This window comes from Cucurbita moschata, unplaced genomic scaffold, assembly GCF_002738365.1.
Source record: "Cucurbita moschata cultivar Rifu unplaced genomic scaffold, Cmos_1.0 Cmo_Scf00030, whole genome shotgun sequence".
In the NCBI taxonomy this organism is placed as follows: Eukaryota; Viridiplantae; Streptophyta; class Magnoliopsida; order Cucurbitales; family Cucurbitaceae; genus Cucurbita; species Cucurbita moschata.
In genome coordinates, this window is record NW_019268546.1 from 171782 (window position 1) to 195966 (window position 24185).

The 24185-nt window shown below is 36.3% G+C and overlaps 2 protein-coding genes across 6 annotated transcripts in view; one reads left to right on the top strand and one right to left on the bottom strand.

The window, feature by feature from the left end:
- Window positions 1-133: 133 nt before the first annotated feature.
- On the bottom strand, window positions 134-12747 carry LOC111464380 (DEAD-box ATP-dependent RNA helicase 13). Of its 3 annotated transcripts, none has more exons than XM_023108574.1 (16): window positions 12540-12747; window positions 11104-11345; window positions 10329-10757; window positions 6762-6934; window positions 6488-6682; window positions 5726-5902; window positions 4102-4490; window positions 3300-3480; window positions 2631-2753; window positions 2445-2561; window positions 1801-1905; window positions 1443-1583; window positions 1262-1327; window positions 666-821; window positions 508-589; window positions 134-382 (listed from the first exon to the last, which is right to left on the bottom strand). In XM_023108574.1, exons 2-16 carry the CDS (start codon window positions 11270-11272, stop codon window positions 330-332), a joined length of 2556 nt encoding a protein of 851 aa, XP_022964342.1. In that variant the 5' UTR covers window positions 11273-11345; window positions 12540-12747; the 3' UTR covers window positions 134-329. The 3 variants fall into 3 exon arrangements, with proteins under 3 accessions (XP_022964342.1, XP_022964344.1, XP_022964343.1); XM_023108576.1 differs by having other exon boundaries at window positions 11104-11377; XM_023108575.1 differs by having other exon boundaries at window positions 11104-11392.
- A 3036-nt stretch (window positions 12748-15783) lies between these two features.
- Window positions 15784-24185, top strand: part of LOC111464341 (protein transport protein Sec24-like At4g32640) — a 16806-nt gene continuing 8404 nt past the window's right edge. For 2 of the 3 annotated variants that reach the window (XM_023108507.1, XM_023108509.1), the window contains exons 1-11: window positions 15784-15918; window positions 16718-17640; window positions 18963-19193; window positions 19382-19456; window positions 19594-19692; window positions 20199-20310; window positions 20641-20768; window positions 21766-21885; window positions 22927-23007; window positions 23575-23652; window positions 23751-23843. In XM_023108507.1, coding sequence (XP_022964275.1) covers window positions 16816-17640; window positions 18963-19193; window positions 19382-19456; window positions 19594-19692; window positions 20199-20310; window positions 20641-20768; window positions 21766-21885; window positions 22927-23007; window positions 23575-23652; window positions 23751-23843 — 1842 coding nt within the window. In that variant the 5' untranslated portion in view covers window positions 15784-15918; window positions 16718-16815. Of the gene's footprint in view, window positions 16051-16717; window positions 17641-18962; window positions 19194-19381; window positions 19457-19593; window positions 19693-20198; window positions 20311-20640; window positions 20769-21765; window positions 21886-22926; window positions 23008-23574; window positions 23653-23750; window positions 23844-24185 lie in introns of all 3 variants that reach the window. The other variant, XM_023108508.1, reaches the window with a different exon arrangement.

The following is a 24185-nucleotide window of genomic DNA, read 5'->3' on the forward strand; positions in this document are numbered from 1 at the left end:
TAGAAGATTTCAAATATTCCAGTATTAGCTTTGGTATTAAAAATAATATATTATTCAATCAGACTCAAATGTCTTAAAACTGTGTATTTTTCATTTCCAATAGTTTCCCTAAAACACAAAATTGGCGCAAAAATACAGTCAGTCGACCCATCTCTGCTGAAAATTTTGAATTTCGCCTACAGATTACCAAAATCGGCATTTTTTTTGTTCAAATTGTTTTTATAAGAAAAACAAAAAAAACTGAACTAAAAACTCTAACTTACTCAAGAACATCTTATCATAAGTTCTAATCAATTGTTAATGCACAGTTTACCAGATTGACCAATCTTCTAAATCTTGCCTTTCATTTGTTTCCGTTTATTTCTTCGCTGATCACGCAAGCCTGCAAGAAAATAATTGCAAAATGAAGAACCTGAGAGTAGATTTTCCTACAAGATCTTTTGAACTGAAAATATAAAGATGAAAATTTGAAAACCATCAAAAGTCGTAAAGATTTTAGTTGTGTACGTTTTTTCTCCTCTTTTTTCTTTCTCCTAAGGTTCTCCACTTTCTTCCGTTTATCAGCCATCTCTTTTGCATCCATATGTACCTGTCAAAACGGACGCTGAGTTGAAATTTTGCCCACGGAAAAAAACACTTCAACCGTAGAAAATGTTTCACATTACCTGTTGACCACCGGTTCGAAGTGCTTGAAGTGGTTCCGTAAGATCTTGGCCAATAGCAGCCAACTTCCTCCTTTTGTTATCTCCCGTATTCTGAACAGTCCCGTTCTGCTTGACCATCTCTTCAAATTGATGTTGCAGAAGAGGTGAGACCCCAGCCTGATAAGGAATGAGAGAATGGCGATCAGTGTACAATATACCATAACAAGTTATTAGAAAACAAAAGCAGCTAACGACCAATGGCTGAAACCAGAAATTATTCGAACTTAGGGGCACCTATTGTGAAACAGATACATTCCAAATACATTGGCACAGATAAAAACAGAAAAGAATATTTCAAAAAAACAATAAAACAGGATAATTCATGATCTGAATGTTTTATGATAAGTTGTTGTTTGCCCTGCAAAAACAGCGGTTATTTTCTTACTCCCACTTTCTTTCTTTACCTGGAAGAACTTTTTCCCTGGATGCGAAGTAGCGTATCATATAACATATTACAACATTTCACAAAATGAAAATCCTTAATCCAGAAACTCGATGAAGGGCAAGAGGGAGAAAACTTAAGGACTGAACTTCTAACAATACTAGCAGATACTTACTCCGGCCAAATAACGGTGTGAAAATGATTTCGGTTGCAGGGGGTGGGAAAGCAGCTTGTCGAGCTCCTGCAATTAGTAATGAAAATTTTTGAAAAAAGGAAAATATTATTGTTACTCAAGGTATTAACATATCTACCATATCACCAAATTTTAATGCGAACTTATCCATTGCGGGTAATACCTCTTGCAATTTCTTTAACTGCATGGAGCCAAATTTCTTCTGCTTATGATTGTTTGCTCTCTCATCTTCACTGTCATCGTTATCCACTACTAATTCCACTAACTCTGCATTCCGCTCAAACCAGGTTTTTTTTGCCTTCTCCTAGAAATCAGAAACATAGCTTTAAATTCATAACGACCAAAAACAAAATAAGTGATACGGAATTCTAGGATTAGAACTATGATAATAAGCACAGAAAAATCAACAGCCAATTGACACCAATTAACACAGTAAGGAACAAGCAGAATGAAACTTAAAAGCGCCAAGACATAAATTTCCATATATCAATAAATAGGCATGAAATTATGTCAATGTTTACTTGAGAATCCTTCCGCAGAATCTTGTCGATCTGGCGTGCAAGAGACAATCGTTTTAGAACCTCTGGCATGTATGAATTATCAACAGGAAATCGCTGGAAGCTTTCCTAACAGAACAAAAGCAAATGAAGCAAGTATAAGGAGGATGGCCCAAAAGACATTACATCAATTCTTGTAATTATCTCTGGTAGTACTTTCTTTTGTGTCTATTTCATACATCAATGAAATGGTTTTTGTTTCCTATCAAAAAAATATATACATCCAAAAAGGCTACAAAAAAAATTAAAGAAACCGCTTTCTTTTTTATGATGAATAAACAACTTTCATCCGGAGAAAAAGGAAAGAATACAAGTGCACACAAAAAGAGAGGCCACAAAAGAATGAGGTAAAAATAGGAAGGACCTCGAATCAAGTCAAATAAGACCCTAAAAGATAATTGCAAAAAAGCTTTTCCACCAAACCTCACATAGAAACATTGAATCTAACTAGGGACCACATAGTGATAGCTACTATTTCTTTAAAATGTAAGTCAGGCAGAGAAAGGAAAGAAAACAAAGAAAATGATCGAGTAAATTTTTCACTAAAGATTTATTCCCAAATGACCCATGCCTGTAGAAAAATTAAAAAACCACTGTAAATCTGCTACCTTAGAGAAAGATTTGCACAAAGTAGCAAATTTGGAAGTTTCATTGGCAGAGACCAATGCGATACTGCATCCATCAGCAGAAGCTCTGGCTGTTCTTCCACTTCTATGAACGTAAACCTAATGCAAAATAAAACATTTAGTAACACTTAGACAGAAGAAGTGTACAGTAAGTTGTGTCTTACTAACCTCAGCTGAATGTGGTAGTTGATAGTGGACAACAGTTCGAACACCAGGAATATCAAGGCCTCTAGCTGCAACGTCAGTGGCAATCAGTATCCCATTTTCCCTTCCACGGAAACGATCGATTGCCTACAATAAACAAAAACAGAAGTCTCTGATACAACTAATTAAAAAAAATTATAACATGAAATCAATTATGTTTAATATTCAAAGGATAGATTTAACCTGAAATTGAAAAGGAAAAAAAAGCTTCCTTTTTGCATTAGCATTAATTTTCTTAAAAGAGGAAAACTAAGTTAATTTGGTCCAATGCTATTACAGCTATAAAGTGAAATCACTTGGTTGAAATAAATAAAAGAACTTTTCCAGAGATTTACAGGGTGGTGCAGGGGAAGTCCAAGACAATATTCTTTCTAGATCTTCGATTTATAGCTCTTCTTCCTCCACACAGTTTCATTACTATACTCTTTGTTTGATCATTTCCAATTGGAGTTTTTGTAGCTTCTTGAGAACTGCTACAGTAATTTCACTACTTCCAATGACACTTATTTCTTTTTCAATGAAATGATAGAAAATAAATTTTGGTAGTACAAGTTGTTGTCAAGTCAGCACCTCCACATATGGAAAAGTTTTATGTCAGATACTAGCTGGGTGTCTTCTAAATAGAAAGCTAACCTTCAAGCGAGCTCGTTGCTGCCTTTGAGCATGAAGAGTCAAGACATTGATACCAACAATGCACAATAAAGCAGAAATATGACGTAGTGCAGCAATGGATGTGCAGAAGACAATTGTGCGGCCTTTTCCATAAACAGACAGAATGTAATACAAATAAGCATCCTTGTCTTCTTCCCTACATCTGCAAGTAGGTCATGATTCAGTAATGTTCCACATCCACTGGAGAAGGATTAATCAATGCAGAGAAAACTCAAAAAGACAGCCACAACCATCATTGATGGTATGACATACCGAAAGCCTGATATAATTGCTGGCACAAAGAAATGATCAAATTGATGCAACTGTAATCTATCAAAAATTAGGAGGCAAAGACGATGAGGACCCAAGCGACTGATTATTATGCAGATCAGCTTTCGGTATGTCATTAAGGATATAAAGAGTTATAAGAGGTGGATGTCAATACTAGGAAAACAATGCTATACACCACTGAGTACTAGCGAAAAGACAAAAACCAAGTCATGCAGATCATGATGCAATAGAGAGCTAAAATAAAATGTACAGACGTGTACTACATGAAAAAAGGTCAGAAATGAGGGAAATATTTTAGCTGCCCTACTACATGAAAAAAGGTGCAAAGGTTATCGGCTTTCCTCAACCACAAAACATCATTTATAGGGTGAATATAAGTCAGTTAGGGAACATTTTGAATATTCCTTGTGCAAGTACATGATATAAATGAAATATACAATAGAAAAAATAGAAGAGTTACAAAATGCTAGATATCAGATGAAAAGGCACATACTCTATAAATGATTCTTCAAGATTATTTGCCAAAACCGATGTGTTAGTCAGATTTATAATAGCAACATTAGGTCTAATCCCAGCTCTCTCAGACAGAGCTTCTATAGAATTCAAACCATCCATCCCTCCTGATTGACTAGGTCTGGATGATCCACGCTTTAATTTCTTGCGAAAATCAGAAGACAGTGACAATGTTGCAGAAAACACAAGTGTTTGCCGTTTCTTTCTTTGAGAACTTGGAATGGTCAAAGAGTTTTCTGCATTTTGTGGATTTTCTGTAGAACAATTTGCCGCAGGGAGCATATCAATAATGGACTGCAACTCACGAAAGTGTCCATTTTCTATCATCCTATCAGCCTCATCCAGTACAAAGAAAGACAATGTCTGCAACTGAAACAGAAAATTTGAAGAGCGTCAACATTATCATCCTATTTATAACTTAGCCATTGACTAAGAAGCACATACATGGATACAACGCAACACGGACACGAGAACAAGTTGATTTCCAAAAAAGCAAGACACGAAACAATGGAGACACGTTAGTTTTTGTTTAAATAAATGTGTGTATTTTTTAGCTGTTATGAATATTTAATACTTTTAATGTAAACTTCTACCTTTAAACATCAAAATGACAGCCATGCTATATATTAAAAAGATAATGATAAGATAATAATTAACAAACAATATCTACAATATCCAATGTCGAATAAGCTTTACACAAAAAACTACAACATTAAAAATATCCAATGTCCAGTAAGTCCTACACAAGAAATTACAAGGATTTGAAACAAACAAGCAACTACACATTTTCCCCATCTTTGTCCTGTTCACCAGTGGTTGCTGGTGGTTGACGACAACTGACGATGGTTTCGGTTGTTGTCATTAATAAGCATTTGTGAAAGTTTTTTTTTTTTTTTTCTTTCATGGATGCGATACCGTGATGAGGGTTGGGAAAATGATGGAAAGAAACCCTAATATTTTGAGGTTTATATGTGTGGTCAGTTTGGCTTTAATTGTTGGAATTTGGCTTTCTTTTGAATGGGCTTAAAAGACCTAAAACTTGGAACATTTTAACATTACATGTCTTAGTCATGTCTGAGAATGTCCCTGCCGTGTGAAAAAATGGAGGAAAAAAAAATTGACACACAAAACAGCATGTCAGAGCGTATCAATGACCAATACGTGTTCAACACCGACACTTCGAAATTTTACAGGGGTTGGTGCTTTATAGGTCATTGGTTAACATCTTGAATAGAACCTGACTAACTGAGCAGTTTTACAACTATGCCTACTCCCTACTTTACAAGTAGGTTTCATAAGTGCTCAACATATGCAAGGCTAACGAAGAAGAGGAAATAATTGACATAATTGCACGGGAAAGAAAAATAAGCAATTTAAACAGGAAAAGAAAACCATACGAAAAGAATAAACCACAACATTAGGGAGTTAAAGGCAACAGATTGATGAAGTTTGTTTGCAACAAAACGAATATGTTGATTAATGAGCTTAAATAATAGATGATGGAGTCAAAAAAGGTTGGCAAGATTAAAAAATTAGACTTATTCATTTTTATGATTGGAGAGTGAAGATATGGACAAGTTTAACCAGTATCATAAGGCGCTCACTTCAACAAGATGCTTTTCTCCTCCCGACATAAGTTCCCACAACCGCCCTGGAGTTCCAACTACAATCTCTGGCCTCATCCTTAAAAGTCTTTCCTGCTTTTCAGTGGACATCCCACCAACGATTGGAACCACCCTGATATTTGTACCCACTGCGACTGCCTTGAGATGATCGGTTACCTGATAATGAAGGACCAAAGAGAGGGAGTTAAACCCAAATTCAATAGATACAAAATTCCAAATAAAACAATTTGAACTATCTGCGTGGTATTTTCCATTATGGATTGGTGAACGTTAAATTCATCATGCTACCAACACCAAAAGAAAAATAAAACAAAATAGAATTAGATTTATAACATTAAAAGAACTTTAAGAAGGTAGCTTTTTCTTTTTAATCGGAGACAAAGGTTTCATGAATGAATGAATAGAAGGAAACGAAAGTGTTCAAAGGATACCAACTCAAAAAATGAGTGAAAGGAGAATAAAATAGAAACCACAGTGAGAACGGGATATAAAGGCATTCCAGTTAATACAAACATCATTACAACAATAATTAATAAACAAACAATAAAGAGAACGCTACTGTGAGACCTTGAACACCATTGTAAGATAGACAGTTTTCTTAACCTCAAATTGTCATCCCTAGTGTTTCTTATCTTAATATCGTTGATCCTAGCATGTTTTGTCTCCCACTTGTTCCACAACAAACATATTTATTTAAGCGTCCAGCCATGTGTGAGTATCAAATAAAAAAATCACAACCACCTGAATAGCAAGTTCTCTAGTAGGAGTAATAATAAGAGCCCGTAGAAGACTTCTGGGAGCATATCTTCCTGCATCCACTCCCTCTTCTTCAGACTTCTTTCCGGACTTTTCCCGTTCGTCCAATAAACGTTGTAGGATTGGCAATCCAAAAGCTAGTGTTTTTCCAGATCCTGTCTCGGCAGCACCAACAACATCCTGTCACATGAGCAAAATTCAATGACAGGCAAAAGTATGATCCATTTTCCACCCGTGCAATGAAAGAAAGAAAACTAACCTTCCCCTGGTAAGCAGCAGCTGGAATACAAGCTTTCTGGATCGCTGTAGGTTCCTTAAACCCAAGTTTGTAGATCGATTTCATAAGCAAAGGGTGAAGTCTCAACTCATTCCATGCATAATATTCAGTTTCATCAACTGCAACCTTTTCAACTTCATCCTTGATTTCTTTATCTAAATGCAAATCAGATTATACGCAATGTGTAAATATAATAAAGTTCTGAATAGTCACTTACAATTCAACAATTGTTCATCTAATCAAAAAAACAACAGTATTAAGTATAACTACATCTTATTCAGAAAATGTCGTTAATAAAAAATGAATAGGAAATGGCCATAATCCAAACAAAAGCAATGAAGAATACAAAAACGTTCTTCTAATTTGGACTGGTAAACTAAGAGAGAGCAATGACGCATCACCAACTGAATGAATTAGGATACTTCAACAAGAGACTGTCTAAATGGCACAAAATCATTGAAAATAATCATGAAAGGGAGGAATGGGGTGGCATGCAAAAGAAGGAAGTTTGTGGAAGAAGTTTGAAGTGGTCTAAGCAAAAACTAAGAAAGCTGGGTGGAGGGGTCTCTCTCTACATTAGAGTTAGAACGAGAGTAGAACTCTTTTCTGTCTAGGAGGATGAATGGTCGGGAATGGAAAACACTCATTCACCAACATGAGGATGAGTGTCAAAATTATATTGTACAAATATTTCTGTGTATTTGTTATTTATTTCCTTATTTATAATTAGCTCCTAATTGATAAATGATTGAAAGCTAGGTTTCTTCCTTCCTTGTACGTTATTAACTAAGACAAAGCACCAACCAAGGTGTTACTGGAGGGCACAATTGCCTCCAATGAAATTCCTTACCTGGAATATTAGGGGTTGGGATCATGGAGAAAATTGGTTCCTATCAGAATTACAAAGAAGAAGAATTATAAAATCTATTTGGAATTCCACCCATATTACTTAGGCCTCTCTAAATCCTAATAGATCTTCTTTAATGACCCATGCCCAAAATTCGGATTAAGATTCAGAATCCAGATTCGAAACGTGATGGTCCTAGAATTCCCCTGCAACATGGTCATGTTACTTGCTCCTCGCTTCTAAGAGTGAAGACTATCCCCACAGACCAACACAAGTCCTTTTAACATGTTTTGTCCTCACTCACATGCATCTTAGGAAAATTGTACGATGTATGATGATGAGTGCCTCGTGGCCCCTTGCACGTGTCATAATTATGATTGTCATGTTGTACTATGCTATGTTATGCTATATGGTGGTATGTCATGTTTATAAGCTAAACTACAAAGTAACATAACCATGTCGCTGGGGATGCCAGATTTTGAATCCTAATTCGAAACCAAGCATGGGTCGTTATAAATGGTATCAGAGCAGTACTCTCCCAGTAAGATGTGGTTTAGGGACGAACCAATGCAGAAGCTTGTGAGCGTTTGACAACCCAAATAAAAAAGGTGTATATGAATGAACTGAGGTCACATCTGAATGAGAATGATCCTAAGGATAGTGTGGCTAACAAAGGCTTAAAACAATTGAAAGTCATTACATATACGAAGAAGGTGCACCTTCCTTTTCGGTGGTTCACTTATAGGAACTCCATAGAAGCGTGGTTTGCTTGAAGCAATTCTATATTGGGTGACCTCTTAGGAATTTTCCTAAGATGCATGTGAGTGAGGAGAAAGTATGCTAGAAGGACTCAAGTTGGTCTGTGGGGATAGTTTTCACTCTTAGAAGCGAGGAGTAAGTAACGCAACCATGTCACAGGAGATGCAGAGGAATACCAGGGCCATCAAATGTCGAATCCTAGTATGAATCCTGGGCATGGGTCATTACAGCTTCAGGGAACATTCTCATATTATAGAGTGTCTTTTTTGCAGGAACTTCATGATTTGGCTAGGTTAAATGGTGACATATGGGTCGTGGGAGATAATTTTAATGTAACAAGATGGTCTGGCGATAATCACATGGAATAAATGTCATGAAAAGCATGAGAACTTTTAATAAATTGATTGCCACCTGTCACCTCGTGAACATTCCAATTTGCAGAATGGGAGATACAAATGGTCAAGCTTTCTGAGGACCAGACTATGACTCTTCTAGACAGGTATTAGATAACCAACGATTGCTTTTTGAAGTTTGGAGTCGTCTGTTTCATTCGTTTGGTAAGAGTCACTTCAGACCAATATCCAATGCTATGATTTTTTGGGGAGATCAAATGGGCACCAACCCCTATTTGGTTTGAAAACACGTGGGCTCAACAAATTTCCTTTTTTCCTATCTTAGAAGATGGGTGGACACATCACCCTCTCTCAAGATCACTGGGCCATAGACATGTGGTAAAACTAAAAATGTTCAAGGAGTTGCCGGGATAGAGCAAAACTTCAAAAAATTTCTCTGATCTCAATCTCCTTTCTTCTCAACTCCAGCAATTGGTCCTTTCTACCGATCAGAGAGCAATGAGATGCACAATTAGAGAAAATATCAAAGCCATGAAATGCACATTGGCTGGAAATTGGTAGCTAGGCAAAAACTTTCTCCATGAATTGAGCCTCTCCAACAAACCAAACAAAACCATAGCAGAGGTATGGATTTGCGAAACAAATAGTTGGGATTTGAATCTCAGAAGACTCCTCAAAGATGATGAAATTACTGAACGGTCCACCCTTGTACACATTTGATACACCGTGAGCGTCAATGAGACACCAGATGCATGGATACAGCCCACAGATCCCTCTGGAAAACTCACTGTTAAATCATCGATGATGAATTTAGTCCATAGTTTGGGCACCAACGAGAATCCTCCATACACGACAATAAGGGATCCTATTCTAAAAAGATCAAAGCATCCCTTTGGAAACTTAGCCATGAAGCAATCAATATGGTTGATAGTATACAGGGAAGAATGTCATACACTACCGCAGCCCTCCAAGCTGGGGCTTTATGTGCAGGGAAAGTTCAAAAACTCAATGCCTTCTTTTTGCTTACTCTCCAATTGTGCGGCTATATTGGAACTAAATGATAAATGTATTTGGCTGGGCTACAGGCATTCTGGAGAACACCATAGACTTTCTAGCGCTAATCCTTATGAGCATCCTTTCAAAGGAACAAAAGCAACTATATCGTTTGCAATGAAGATAGATTCTTTGGAGGGAATAATCAGGTTCTCAAAGATAAGCTTATCTCTTTTAAATGGTTTTATGGTAATTGTGCTTTGTAATGCTCTTTATTGTTGTGAATGCTTTCGTAGTCGCTTGTTGGAGGTCTTTTCTGTAATCCACCTATGGTGGCTTGGGCTTTTCCTCTCTTTTTTGTAGATTACATTCATCAATGACATCAAATTATTTTCTTGCTAAAAAATGGTCAAATAACTAATGATTGAATTCTAACAAAGAGCACACAAATATGACAGAAATATAATTTGCCTCCATGAAACAATACGAGACAAGTTCGATGATTAAATAAGAATAACAATATTTCATGAAGCAAATGCTTGTATACAAACCAAGAATACTATGCTCCACAAAGTTTTATATGATAATAATACTAACCAATTCCATGATCCTTTGTTCCTTTTTTTTTCTTCTGCAGCTTCTTCTCCATCTCCAAATCATCACCGCCATCCATTTCATCTCCAACCTCTGTCTCGATCCCATCACTATCACTGCCACCTATATTTTCAGCCACATCTTCCTCACTAGTTGGGGCTTCATTATTGACCTTATTTTTCTTTTTTTTCTTTTTTTTCTTCTTCTCCTTCTTCCCTTTTTTGTTTGTTTCCATACTCATATTGTCCCCCTCTTCCTTATTCATGCTACCCTCACCATCTCCCGATGCACCCCCACAGCCATCAACATTGTCTTGCTCACCTTTCTTTGACTTTTTGCTGGCTGTTGATGTCAACTTCTGTTTCACTGTCTCAGGTTTTGGAATTGTCAGGCCATACTCAGCTTCGTCAATCTCCTCAAGCGAAAGAAAACCTGTAGTACATTGAAATAAGCAAAACCATTACTAAAATGTTCAATCGAACATTTAAACCCCCATAAACATCAATTATCATTTAACACCAATATTATGTGCCACGCCAATAAAACAAGAATCCTATACACATCCTGATTATTTCTCAGCATTGTTGATAAACGAAACATAATTTAAACTACAAATAGAAGAACAACTTAACGAAATGAAGCAATGTGCTCAGAACATGTAACAACCAACAAACGATATCAGATACAGAAAAAAGGCCACAAACCCAACAGAATTAATTTAGTATGACCACACGTGTAATATAAGCTTCTAAAGCAGAGCATACAAATAAGTTCAAACCTCCTTCGAGATCGTTGGATCCAATGAAAGCAGACAAGGCGTCGTCCCTTGGGATTGATGACTTCCATGAGAGTGAATCGAGACGGTCCAATTCTGGGTCTTTCTGGATTCTCTTCCTCTTTGGCCTTCTCTTTTGAGAAGATATCGACTGCATTGGGTCCTCAGCCATTTATGAACTCTCGAATACAGCCTACCGCCCAAGTTTGGCTGCAAAACAAACTGCTCCTGCCAATGCTTGTTTCCTGGGAAAGAAAAGAGATTACAACTGCAGTCTCTGCGGAGGAAGTTGCTGCCATTTAGGAAAGAGTACAAATCTATTTAAAAGAGAATTGAATAATGCTATAGATTACTTCAAACCAAATTTCTGATAAATAAAGAAGTGAAATGCTGGAAAATCCACGGTCACACAAACAAGGTAATTCTCGGCTGAGACCAAAGAGATATGCAGATGATCAAAGCCTAAATTGATAGAAATATGCAACAAACTAAAGCGGCGGATACACCTGTTGGATGAAGAAAGTCCCACATCGGCTAATTTAGGGAATAATCATGGGTTAATAATCAAGAAATACTATCTCCATTGATATGAGGCCTTTTGGAGAAGCCCAAAGCAAAGCCATGAGAGCTTATGCTCAAAGTGGACAATATCATACTATTATGGAGAGTCGTGTTCGTCTAACATAGTATTAGAGTCATGACCTAAAACTTAGTCATGCCAATAGATTGGTAAATCCTCAAATGTCGAACAAAAGACTCCAAGAGAAAATGAGTCGAGCCTCCTCAAAGACATAGTAAAAAATGACTAAGACTCCAAAAGAAAAAGGAGTTGAGCCTTGATCAAGGGGAGACGTACTTTGTTCAGAGCTTATGCTCAAAGTGGACAATATCATACTATTGTGGAGAGTCGTGTTCGTTTAACATGGTATCAGAGCCATGTCCTAAAACTTAGCCATGCCAATATATTGGTAAATTTTTAGATGTCGAACAAAAGACTCCAAGAGAGAAGGAGTCGAGCCTCCTCGAAGGCATAGTAAAAAATGACTAAGACTCCAAAAGAAAAAAGAGTCGAGCCTTGATTAAGGAGAGATGTACTTTGTTCAAGGGGAGGTGTTGGATGATGAAAGTCCCACCTCGGCTAATTTAGAGAATAATCATGCATTTATAATCAAGAAATACTATCTCCATCGGTATGAGGCCTTTTGGGGAAGCCCAAAGCAAAGTCACCAGAGGTTATGCTCAAAGGGGACAATATCATACAATTGTGGAGAGTAGTGTTCGTCTAACAACGCCCACTATCCGAACAGCCAAAACAAAAACCACGTCTCAATTTTTTGTCCCGGTTGCTAGTCGGTGTTGTTACTTCAAAAAGAAAAAAGAACATCCTAGTTTGTGCTTTTCAAGTGAAAATAAAGCCATAGATGAGATTGGAAGAATACCAGTAACAAGAGAGTATAAACTCAGTGCGAACCACTAGGAGGGGCGCCGCAACGACACGAGCGAAAGAAAGATGACGGCGGCGACAGCACTGAACGGGAAAAAGAGGCGCCGATGACACTGAGCTGCTGAAACGGAGGAGGAGACCACGTGAAGAAGAAGAAGAATAAGAAGTGGTATGGTGCACGTGAGAGAGTCGAAGATGAAAGAGTTAGGTTTTCCTCGTTCTTTTATTTATTTATTTATTTATTTATTTATTTATTTTATATATGTGTGGGAAGAACAACAATTAACTATAAATAGTTCATTTAAAAAAAATAATAAAAAATATCAACAATTAAAAAAAAATTGCTTACCATATAATTATTTTTATATATATAATTGTTTGGAATGCAATTTCTTAAGATTAAATATTTAAAAATAGATAAAAAAACATTAAAATTTTTATTAAAAATATAATTTAAATAAGCGCTTTCCAACCTATCCAACCATAACAAAATGGTATAGTTAATGGGGTTGGATTCGTTATTTAATAAGAGATAATTGGGTTAAAAAAAATTACAACCAAAATGATTAATTTAAATTTAAAAAATGGCTCAACCGAACCCATAAACATACCTGAGTTCAATTAAAATAGAGCGTATTAACCAAAATAAAAGTAATAAACAATATTAGATCGTTGTTAATGCTTTGGGCGTGTATATATATGTTTGTAGTTGTGAATGTTTGCTGAATCCACCACACCTAAATGGTGTGAAAGTTATCTTATTTATAATCAAATAAATTACAAGGATATGGAAATAGTAATAAATGGAAATAACAATAAATGGAAAGATACCTGTAGTAATAAGGCAAATGTTAGATATTTGCCTTATAATAAAATATCAAATCTAATATATATGGTAAACTATAATTTATTACTAAATATCCTTAACACCCCACCGCAAGCTAAGCGTCGGATTTAAACGAACGTGAAGCTTGAATCTGAAAAATTCAAAGAGGTTGAGAAACACTTTTCGTGAAGATGTTAACAACCTGGTTCAGAGGAGGCGTAGAGAAACACTTTCTTGGCCATCGAAAACTGCAGAGAGATCGCCGCTCAGCGGCGATGCTGCCTTGGCTTCGGTGAGAATATGTCTAACCCATGAAGAGGGATTGTCGCTTAGCGACGATGCTGACTTGGCTCTGGTGAGAATATGTCTAACCCCAAGAAGTAGCAGGGGAAACCTAGAGCAAGGGACAAAGACAATGTTGAAGCCGGAAGAGTCGCCACATTGGGGCGAAGGAGCCAATTTTGGCGAGAAGGGCAGCTGGAAGAGTCGCCACATTGGGGCGAAGGAGCCAATTTTGGCGAGAAGGGCAGCGGCAACTTGGTTGGCAAAGATGCCAGTGCGGCGCCCAGATTCCAAAGGTAAATCTCTGCAGAAGGTCAATGGGCTTATTGAGATTCTGTATATTTTCGAAGAGGAATGCTGATGAAGATCCTAAGATTAGGGTTTTTGTGAAGGATGAAGAAAAATTGGGAAGAAAATGAAAGAGGCTATGTTTGGAAAAGGTGAGGTTGTATGTACAGAGTATGGCGAAGGATGATTTGGAGGTCAAAAAGGTGGAGCCGAAGAATAATCAATCGACTCTGCATGTGACAGCCATGACGACTGCCCCTGCGGCATCAAAGACAACAGTGGTGGTGGAGAAGAACAGTAGAAGATTTCAAAAGCCATTGAAAAGAAAGGATCTAGGTTGCTAAACCAAAATGGCTCTGATACCATGTGAATGTTTGCTGAATCCACCACACCTAAATGGTGTGAAAGTTATCTTATTTATAATCAAATAAATTACAAGGATATGGAAATAGTAATAAATGGAAATAACAATAAATGGAAAGATACCTGTAGTAATAAGGCAAATGTTAGATATTTGCCTTATAATAAAATATCAAATCTAATATATATGGTAAACTATAATTTATTACTAAATATCCTTAACAGTAGTTACACTTAGAACTATGTGGGTATGGATTATAAAATATGTATATATATACTCTCGTATAAACTAATTTAAGTGATATTTAATCCACGAACATTATATAGTTAATTCTGAAAATTTGAGTGTCGCCAATTAGGTTACGGTTACGAGTTGAATTTACCAAAAAAAAAACATATAATTATTGTAAAAAATATATTTAAAAAAAAAACCTAGAGAAGCACGAACAATTCTAAAAATTCAAAACACTAATTATACAGCTTTATAATTCCAGATAGACCGTCTACTAACGAGTGTTAAGGTTCGTTATTGTGCTACCATTTAAATTTCTCCATCTTTTACGAGATCTATCACGACCTCTTACATTGCTCTCTCGTATGTTTCGCTTAAAATTTTATTTTAACTAATTTCAAAATAGAATCTACTGTATTTAAATCTAAGGCCTACTTTTTTTTTTTTTTAGAGATTTTGTAGAATGTCAAATACATTAAAATTATGTCGTTTACAAGGCTCGTACATGTAACGGCTAATATCCACCGCTAGCAGATATTGTTTTTTTTGGCTTTCCTTTTCCTGCTCTCCTTCAAGACTTTAAAACCCATCTGCTAGGGGAAGGTTTCCACACCCTCGTAAAATGATAGTTTGTTCTCCTCCCCAACTAATATGCATCACAATCCACCCATTTGGGACTAGCGTCCTCGCTGCACTCTTTCCTTCCTCCAATTGACGTGGGACCGCCCCCAAATCCACCCTCTTTAGGGTCTAGCGACCTTACTGGCACACCGCCTCGTGTCTACCCCCTTCGGAGAACAGTGAGAAAGCTGACACATCGTCCAGTGTCTAGCTCTAATACCATTTATAACGCCCAAGATCCACCATTAGCCGATATTGTTCTCTTTGGGCTTTCCCTTTCGAGATTCCCTCAAGTCTTTAAAACCCATTTGCTAAGGGAAGGTTTCCACACCTTCTATAAACGGTGGTGTTCTCCTCCCGAGGTACTTCTGACATTATTTATTTATATATTTTTTTTTAAATTGAAGGATATTAATAATTTTTTTTTAAAATTTAAGAGTATTTTTTTAAATATTATTAAAACAAAATATTTACCATTTTTGTTAATATTTTTGTATATATTATTAATTTTTTAAAAAATATTTATGGTATATTTATTAATTTAGCAATTGTAATTTAAGGGAATAGCTAAATAAGTAAATAAGAAAATGGTCAGAAAAAACACGCTGTCGATACATACGGTCTTTTAATAGTTGCATCTCGCATGTGCTTCATCATACGTTTTCGTTCCTCTTTCATTCGCGGCTTTGTCTACTGGAGCGGAAAAGGGTGTAATGAATAAGAGAATTGAATCTTGATTCGTGTTACATTTCTGTGGAAATTCGGGTATTATCTTCAATTCTTTCATTCTCGGCTGTTCTTTCGCCGTTATTGGTCTCTGTCGATCATCCAATCTACTAATTTCGACTTGGATTTGTCTGATCTTCATTTGATTTCTCAATTTCATTTATGTTTTGTGTAAGGAAATCCTCGTCATAGCCAACCCAGTTGCTTAATTTGCTTCATTTTGAAGTTTCGCGATCATCTGTTTGTGTTAATCGCACGATATATATTCGTTAGAGTTCGAATGTCAGTGAATTGGAACGCTTGTTTAACTCTGTCGAACTAGATTCTTTTAGAATTTGTGGACGATAACTAGAAATTTTGTACTCGATATGGGTTTTGATGATTCGTAAATTTTCTCTGGTTCTTCATCCGCAAATTTCCGACTCAAAGGTTTATGGTTTTTATGTTTTTTTGCTAACTGATTGTGGGTTATGATTCATGTTGCTAGATCATCTGTCGTCTTTCCCCTTTCCACCCCTTTTCAAAATGCGTTGCAAGAGTAATTCAGATAAATTTAAATTGTCTATATTCAGACTCGTATAGGCTGGTTTACTTTCGTTTGTACTCCCATGGCTTGCTTTCCAGAAGTTTATCATTTTAAACACTCTCTTTTCAGTTTAAGACACACCATAAAAGTGGTGGTGTCCAATTTGAAACTACGAATTTTAGTTGTAGAACATTAGTTATTCTACTTCAAACTCTTTTAGATGGTGTACTGTTATAATTAGTAATGTTATTATGAATGAACGCAAGGATGGACGAATGTTCTAAAACTTGTTGATTTGGTGTATTCTTGCAGAGTTGATTTGGGTTGTTGAATCTGCACAGTGAATTTGTATAGAAAGGTTTTATTGAATAAGAGTACGAAAGTCTGGTTCTTTAAAATCTGGTTGATCAATGGCAGCTCTTGTGCCTCCAGGGGCACTTCGGCCCAATGAAAGCAATAGCAATCAAGCTCCACCACCACCGGCTAATTACTACCCTAATTCTCAGCCAAATCCTGGTTCTTTAGCTGATAATTTTCAAAATATGAATCTCAATCGACCTCCTTCAATGCCCAATTCATTCCCTAGGCCCCCATTTGGCCAATCACCACCTTTTCCTTCGTCAGCACCCCCACCAACTGGAATATCTGGTGCCCCACCTCCATTTTCACGGCCAGGTCCACCATCATCTTCAATTGCCCGACCTAATTTGCCTTCATCGGGGCCTCCACCATCTGCATTACCTCCCAACATGACTCCAATGAGACCTAGTGGGCCGCCTGTTGGACAACCGTCTCCATTAGTATCTAGGCCAACTCCTCCAGGTGTTGGGGCTACTGCCCAACCTGCTTATAGGCCACCTTCCAGTGGTTCAGTTATGCCTCCACTTGGTTCACGTCCAAGTGGAACCTTGCCCCCTTCTGTTAGCAACCCAAGCATGCCTCCACCAAGTGCTCGGGGTGGTGCATTGAGTAATGGCCCTCCAGCATTCGCGCAGACCAATTTTCCCAGTGGGCCACGTTTTCCTCCAGCAGCCAATGCACCACAAGGTCCTCCACCAATGGGAGCATCTGTTCAGACTCCATATATGCATTCTGTTCCAGGTGGCCCTGGATTTTTGCCTCCATCAGGTCCTCCCGGGCAAGCAGCACCACCATTTCCATTGGCAACTCAAGGAGTACCGCCACCTTCAGGTTCCCCATTTGGGCCGCCAACATGGCCAATGCAACCTGGTCAGGTAGCCGCCGTTCATTTCTTTATCTTGTTATTATGCAACGACCATATTGTGTTCTTTTTGTTAAAGCTATTGTGTGATGACCCACTTCTTATTAGTTTATTTCGGTAATGTGCATTTCATCAGTTGGAGTATTGTCGCTCTCTAAAATATCCAATGCAAGGAAGATTTATTCATTTTTTTTTTCCGGATAGGAAACATATTTTATTTGATAAAATGAGACGTGTGTACAAAAAATGGCACAAAAGCCTCTAGCTTCTAAGGACGTTCTAGCATTTTCCAGAAATTTATAGGGATAAACCAATTCTTTGTGTAAATTAGTTATAGAATTGAGTATCGTCTAAAGAATATATGCAAGTTAGCTTGATAATTTTAAATTTACATATAAAATATCTTACTCTTGCCTTTATGGGTTCATTTATTGCAAAGTAAATAATGTAGATGAGAGTATCATGTATTATGAAGTATAAAGGCAGTTCTCACCGCCCCCCCCCCCAAAAAAAATAAAAAAATAAAGTTCAAATTCTCGAGGGCATACGGTTAAAATATTATTGCTGTTGTTTCCTTCCTGTCTTAGAAGCGTGGCTATGATGTACCTGTGTCATTCCATTCCATTGCATGATTATTATTATTCTTTTTGAAAACTATAAGTAGAGATATGTTGAAGCCTTGAAGGAATCATTTAGTACTTTCTAATTAAATTTAGTATTTGTTAGAGTTGTCAACTTGTCATGTAATCAATCATTTTCACTTTTTATTTTTAATTTGACTACCACTACATTATGCCTAGCATGTTCAAAATTCCAGTGCTTGTTCAACACACATTTGTCACTTGAACGTGGGATAAGAGCTTGTTGAGTTTGTGCGTTGTGTAGTAGTTAGTTGAAGGTGCAAATTAATATTCATGCTTGCATTGCATACACTTGTATAAATTCACGTGTGTGTGTGTATATTTTGCTGATTGAATTAGAGAGAGAATTTACAAATTATGGGACATGCGCTCAATAGGCATTTGGTACCCATACTCCACTATATAACACTCAATTTTAGACGTGAGGAGAGAGTTTTCAGATTTATGGTTGAACCGCTGAAAGTCAATAATTTATTGACTGATTTGTTTTAAAGCAGAAGAAACTTGGAAAAAATGAGGTAGATGTTGTCCATTGTGTCTTGCACAACTTTTTTCAGTTGTGCTCTTTCAGACACAGGTTTCGATCCTGTATTAGTTTTCATCTTTCACATATTTTTATTTTCATTTGCCCTAATAAAAGCTGGATTCCTCATTTGAAAAAAAAACTTGATTATTTTTCTTATTTGAACACAAGGCGGCAGCTCCTCCACCTATTACTGGTCAATTGCAGCCACCTAGAATGTTTGGGATGCCTCCACATACACCTAACCAATCCATGACTACTATCTCACCTGCTATTGGTCAAACTGGATCTCCGGCAGCCACACAATCAAAAATTGATCCAAATCAGATTCCAAGGCCCGTTCCAAATTCATCAGTCATCCTGTTTGACACTCGTCAAGGCAACCAGGCCAGTCTGCCCCCGGTACTTTCTCAACATACATGGGGTTAATTACGTTCGCTTTTTTATTTCCCCTGTTTTATTTCTTGTCCTAGTGATTTTACTGATAGCACTGTTGCTCGAATACGAACTTCAAATTTATTTATTGTTGCTGTTGTGTGTTTCTTTCAAGCTTTAATTGTTGTAATGTTCCTTCTTTATACTTTATGAAGCTTGCATCAAGTGAGTATATTGTGAGAGACACTGGGAATTGCAGTCCACGTTTTATGAGGTGCACCATTGGTCAGGTGAATGACTAGTATTAAATTCATCATTTCATCATTTCCGATTTTTATCTTTTGCTTAATATTCTAGTTGATGGCTGCCTTGCAAAATCTCTCTATCTTGATGTCTTATGGCCATGTTACTTTTCATATTCTTACAGATCCCGTGCACTGCTGATCTTTTGAATACATCAGCCATGCAGTTGGCTTTGCTAGTCCAACCATTTGCTCTTCTACATCCTTCTGAGGAGCCCATTCAAGTATATAATGCATCCTTTTTTTGCTTTTCTTTTAACTAAAGATGTAATAATAGCAGTTAGTGTGTTAATGTGGTTTTTTTTTCCTTCTTCTTTTATTGTTACTATTTTTTCTAATGGAGTGTAAACTTAGTTCACATCTCTTTACATCTCTTTATTTCCTCATCAAAGAGTAAGTTTATCATCGTTAGGCGATTTTCTATTTTAGGCTGTGGAGATGCCTAGTTTCTAATTAAACATACCAGCAGCTATCAAAGCCAACGCACATATTAATCCAGAAAAACAACAAACTTGAATAATAAATTGCATGATTACCCTTATCCTACTATACTAGCCTTAAAATGAATTTATTTGTTATGTAATGGTTACAAATGCACTCTTACTGGTCCATTAACTTATTATATACTAGGAGAATATTGTTGCAAACTTTGGACTTTTTATCTTGTCAAATGGTTGAATTTTATTAAACAGTGATACCCTTCGTTCATTCCGTGGATTTTATTTTATAGGTTGTGGATTTTGGGGAAAGTGGGCCAGTCCGATGTTCTCGCTGCAAAGGCTATATTAATCCTTTTATGAAGTTCATTGATCAGGGAAGACGATTTGTCTGTAACTTATGTGGTCAGTAAAGATGTTGCTACCTTTTTAGTGGGGTGTTTTCATGTTTCTCTTAAATTTGTTGTTTGATTGACATAGGACTATGATTCATCGTTTTTGCAACTAGGTTTACATACCATTTTTTTTTTATATATATTTTCTGGTTAAGGGCATTCCTTTGATGCACGTTACCTTTCTTCCTTTATCGCTTCCGTTCATCTTCTTATTTAGTTATTATAAAATACATAATGCTGCTTTTTGTAGAATGTCAATGATTTCTTTCATATGTGGAATTCTATTTGTCATTTCTTCTGTAGGTGGTAATTTAAACGCTCTATGTCATTCCTTTTTCAGGCTTTACTGATGAGACTCCTCGTGAATACCACTGTAATCTTGGTCCAGATGGTAGAAGACGAGATGCTGATGAAAGGCCCGAACTGTGTAGAGGAACAGTAGAATTTGTTGCTTCTAAGGAATACATGGTATGGTACTTGGTTTATGATACTCCATTAGCATGGAGTTTACCTTTTTTCTTCTCCTAGTTGTTTATTCATTGCTTTATAACGGATGTAGACCATGTTTTTTCAATTTTAAGTTTTTTATAAGAAACAAACGGCTGTATTATAAACAAAAGAGAAGAGAAACCGCCCAAAAGCCAGGGGAAAAGGAAGCCCCTGCCAACAAAGGATAAGGTATCAAAGCCTTCCAATCAAGCTACTCATCCCTATAATTTCTGTTGGTAGTTTATGCTACAGTGAATATTATTTGATTGAAAATCTCCATACCTAAATGGCTGAAAGTGCATTGTTTCTACTCCCTAAATTTCCCAAATCACATCCTTACAATTTGGAGGTAAGGTAATAATATCCCAACTTATGAGATGATTTCTCCTTTCGGTTTTCAACTTTTTCATGATATCTCTCTCTCTCTCTCTCTCTCTCTCTATATATATATATATATATATAGTAGTAGGTTGGCATGTTTGACAAAAATAATTGAACTAGGACCATAATTTTATTCATTGTGACCAAGCAACTAAATGTTGGAACATGCCGTTTTCTCCTTTTGGATGTGTTCTGTTTTTTACTACAAGTGGTTGGTTCAAATTTTTTAGAACTATCTTGTCGTGTGCATGGTTAGAGTGAAATCACACATATTCTTTATGGACTGGACCATGCCCTCCACTGTTTTGTGTTCGCAATGATTTTTGTAATTATTGCCAAAATGATATCTTGGCATTCTAGTAACCTCTCTTAGCTTTCCACCCTTTTCTCTTGCATATTTCATTGACCTATGAAATATCATGTTTGTAGTTAAAATAACAAATAATAATAATTGAGCTAGAGGTAAGCAGGTTTCGGTCATGTTTATTTTTTATTTTTTTTGCTTCTCTTGGTGTCTTAAGTTCAATCTCGTTTGTCTGTATGTGCTTATATATATATATATATATGCTGTCTTTGATGCATTTTTTTACTCCAGGTGCGTGATCCAATGCCAGCTGTTTATTTTTTCCTCATTGATGTATCCATGAATGCCGTACAGACTGGTGCCACTGCTGCAGCGTGCAGTGCAATTAGTCAAGTTATTTCTGATCTTCCTGTAAGTTCTACATTTGATTGGGTAACATTATATATGCATGGATGTGTTTATAATCCATAGCCTTCAATGGTGCTCTGTGGTATTTGTACTTGTTTTTACAAGGGTTTATTTATTTATTTTTTTACAAGGGTTTATTTATGTATTTATTCTTGCGGTATGTATGTGTGATGCATTACCGCAAAGAATTGATATTAGATCACCCTGAAAATTTCTTTCTTTTGTTTTATACTTATTTAAACTAGTCTGAAATGATCGCATTGGGTTGGTAATATTGTGGAAGAGCAACTTCTTGCGAGTATGCTTTCTTGTTTACAACAACGGTAACTTCTATAATGATAGGCTTTAATATGGTTACATTCCTTCTTTGATCTCTTACTGGAGAGCTTTCATGCAATTCACCTTTCGGTGTTTGGAGGTTTTTACTCCTTCATTTCATTCATCAATGAATTTTGTTTCTCTCTTCTCAAAATAGTTTTGCTATCTTCTGATGGAGGTACCTTGTGTGACCTATGCTTAATTATTATATTATCCTCTCAGGGTATGTCCTGTCTCTCTTAAGTGATTACATCCTCTTTTCTGTTTTTGATTGCCATTTTTGTTAATTGAACTCTTGTAATAATCTAAATTCTATAAGAGATTTGGTAAAGTTCTTTCTATGCAATCCAACAATCTTTTGCTGAAAATGTTTCAGTTCTTGAGTGCCCCTTGATAAATTGAATTCTGTACAAATCTAAGCACGATGTCACTCTGAGGTTAAGGAACTTAGTATTTTCCAAAAAATTTCTATATCTTTTGTCTGTATTTTCTGAAGAGTTTGCTTTGGTTAAGAGTTTAATTTGTCCTTATGTCTCATTCTTCTTTTGCCCGTGTGTTTTAGTGTGTGGGGGGTTGGATTTTTCTAATATTGATGTTTACAAATAGGATCTATGTCGATCATGTTGGTATTTATTTATTTTTCCTATTTCATCCATCTTCAGCCTTCTATTAGCATTCTATTCATTTGTCTCTATCCTAGTGACTAATAACACCATGATGTTCCAGGAAGGTCCTCGTACATTCGTCGGGATTGCAACATTTGACTCAACAATTCACTTTTACAATCTGAAACGTGCACTACAACAGGTCACATTTTGATTATTGTTATCTATCTCCACTTTAGGCGTTCGTTTTGTATTGAGGGTGAAAAAAAAACTTTGTTTTCTTGTTGATGTATGCAATGACTGGTATTTAGAAGATGGATGGAAGGGAAACCAGCTCATTCCAGAAGATAGATGAAAGAGTTGAGAAGAAATCCGAATTAGTGATATTTGTGGCTCTACCTGCTTCTTGTAATGATTTTATTTTGAAACATTTAACTCATCATTTTATTTCAAACCTTACCTTGAGTAGGCGAAACTGCCTCGAGGATTAGTGAAGGAAGTGAGCTGAGCCTTGCGCAATAATGCATACATCCCTTTTTGAGTGATTAAGCTTCCATCTGGTCTGTTTTCTTGAACAGTCTATGCCTGTAAAAGAGAATCCCAAAAAGGATCAAAATTTTCATCAGGTCTTCAGAAGTCCATATAAGCTTGAACACTCGAGATGAAATACTATAGTTATTAGGAAGGCTAACTAATAGTCTCCAAATCCTTTTACTATATTTTTGATTATTTTTATTTTTATGTTCACTTTATCATTTTGTCTTTTCAGCCTTTGATGCTCATAGTCCCTGATGTACAAGATGTATATACTCCTCTGGAGTCTGATGTTATTGTTCAACTATCAGAGGTCAGATTTTCCAAAATATTTAATTTTGATGAGCTTGATCATTGGATTTTTTTTACCTTTCCCATATCTTTAATAATATCACTTGTTTGTTGGAATAGTGCCGTCAACATTTGGAGTTGTTGCTTGAGAGTATTCCAACGATGTTTCAGAGTAATAGAACCACCGAGTCAGCCTTTGGTGCTGCAATCAAAGTATGTTTTCCATAGTATCATGATCATGGCTACTATGCAACTGGTGTGGTTTTTTTCAAATTTTCTGAAAAAAAAATGTCTTAGGGTAATATTGGATATTTTTTTTCCCTGTAAAACCCCCCTCTCCCACAAAAATGTTGTAGGATAGTATTGAGCAAAGCCCATGAGATTCTTTGAAATTATTATATATTTTATTTTATTTTTTAAAAAAAATTTGAAAGTGTTAAAAAGCATCCCTTCTTTTCCCTTTAAATGAAAAGTGAGTGGTTGCAAAACAAAATTATAGTTGTTTACAGAGGGGGAAAAGCCAGCACAAAAAAAAAAAAAAAAAAAAAAAAAACC

Bases quoted from the DNA above. Each gene is read 5' to 3' on its own strand.
- LOC111464380 (XM_023108574.1), bottom strand. From the start codon at position 11,272: ATGGCTGAGGACCCAATGCAGTCGATATCTTCTCAAAAGAGAAGGCCA. The intron at 4,491-5,725 runs GTGAGCGCCTTA...TTTCTGTTTCAG, and splicing joins GAGAAAAGCATCTTGTTGAA to TTGCAGACATTGTCTTTCTT. The intron at 1,584-1,800 runs GTAAACATTGAC...TCTGATTTCTAG, and splicing joins TTCTGCGGAAGGATTCTCAA to GAGAAGGCAAAAAAAACCTG.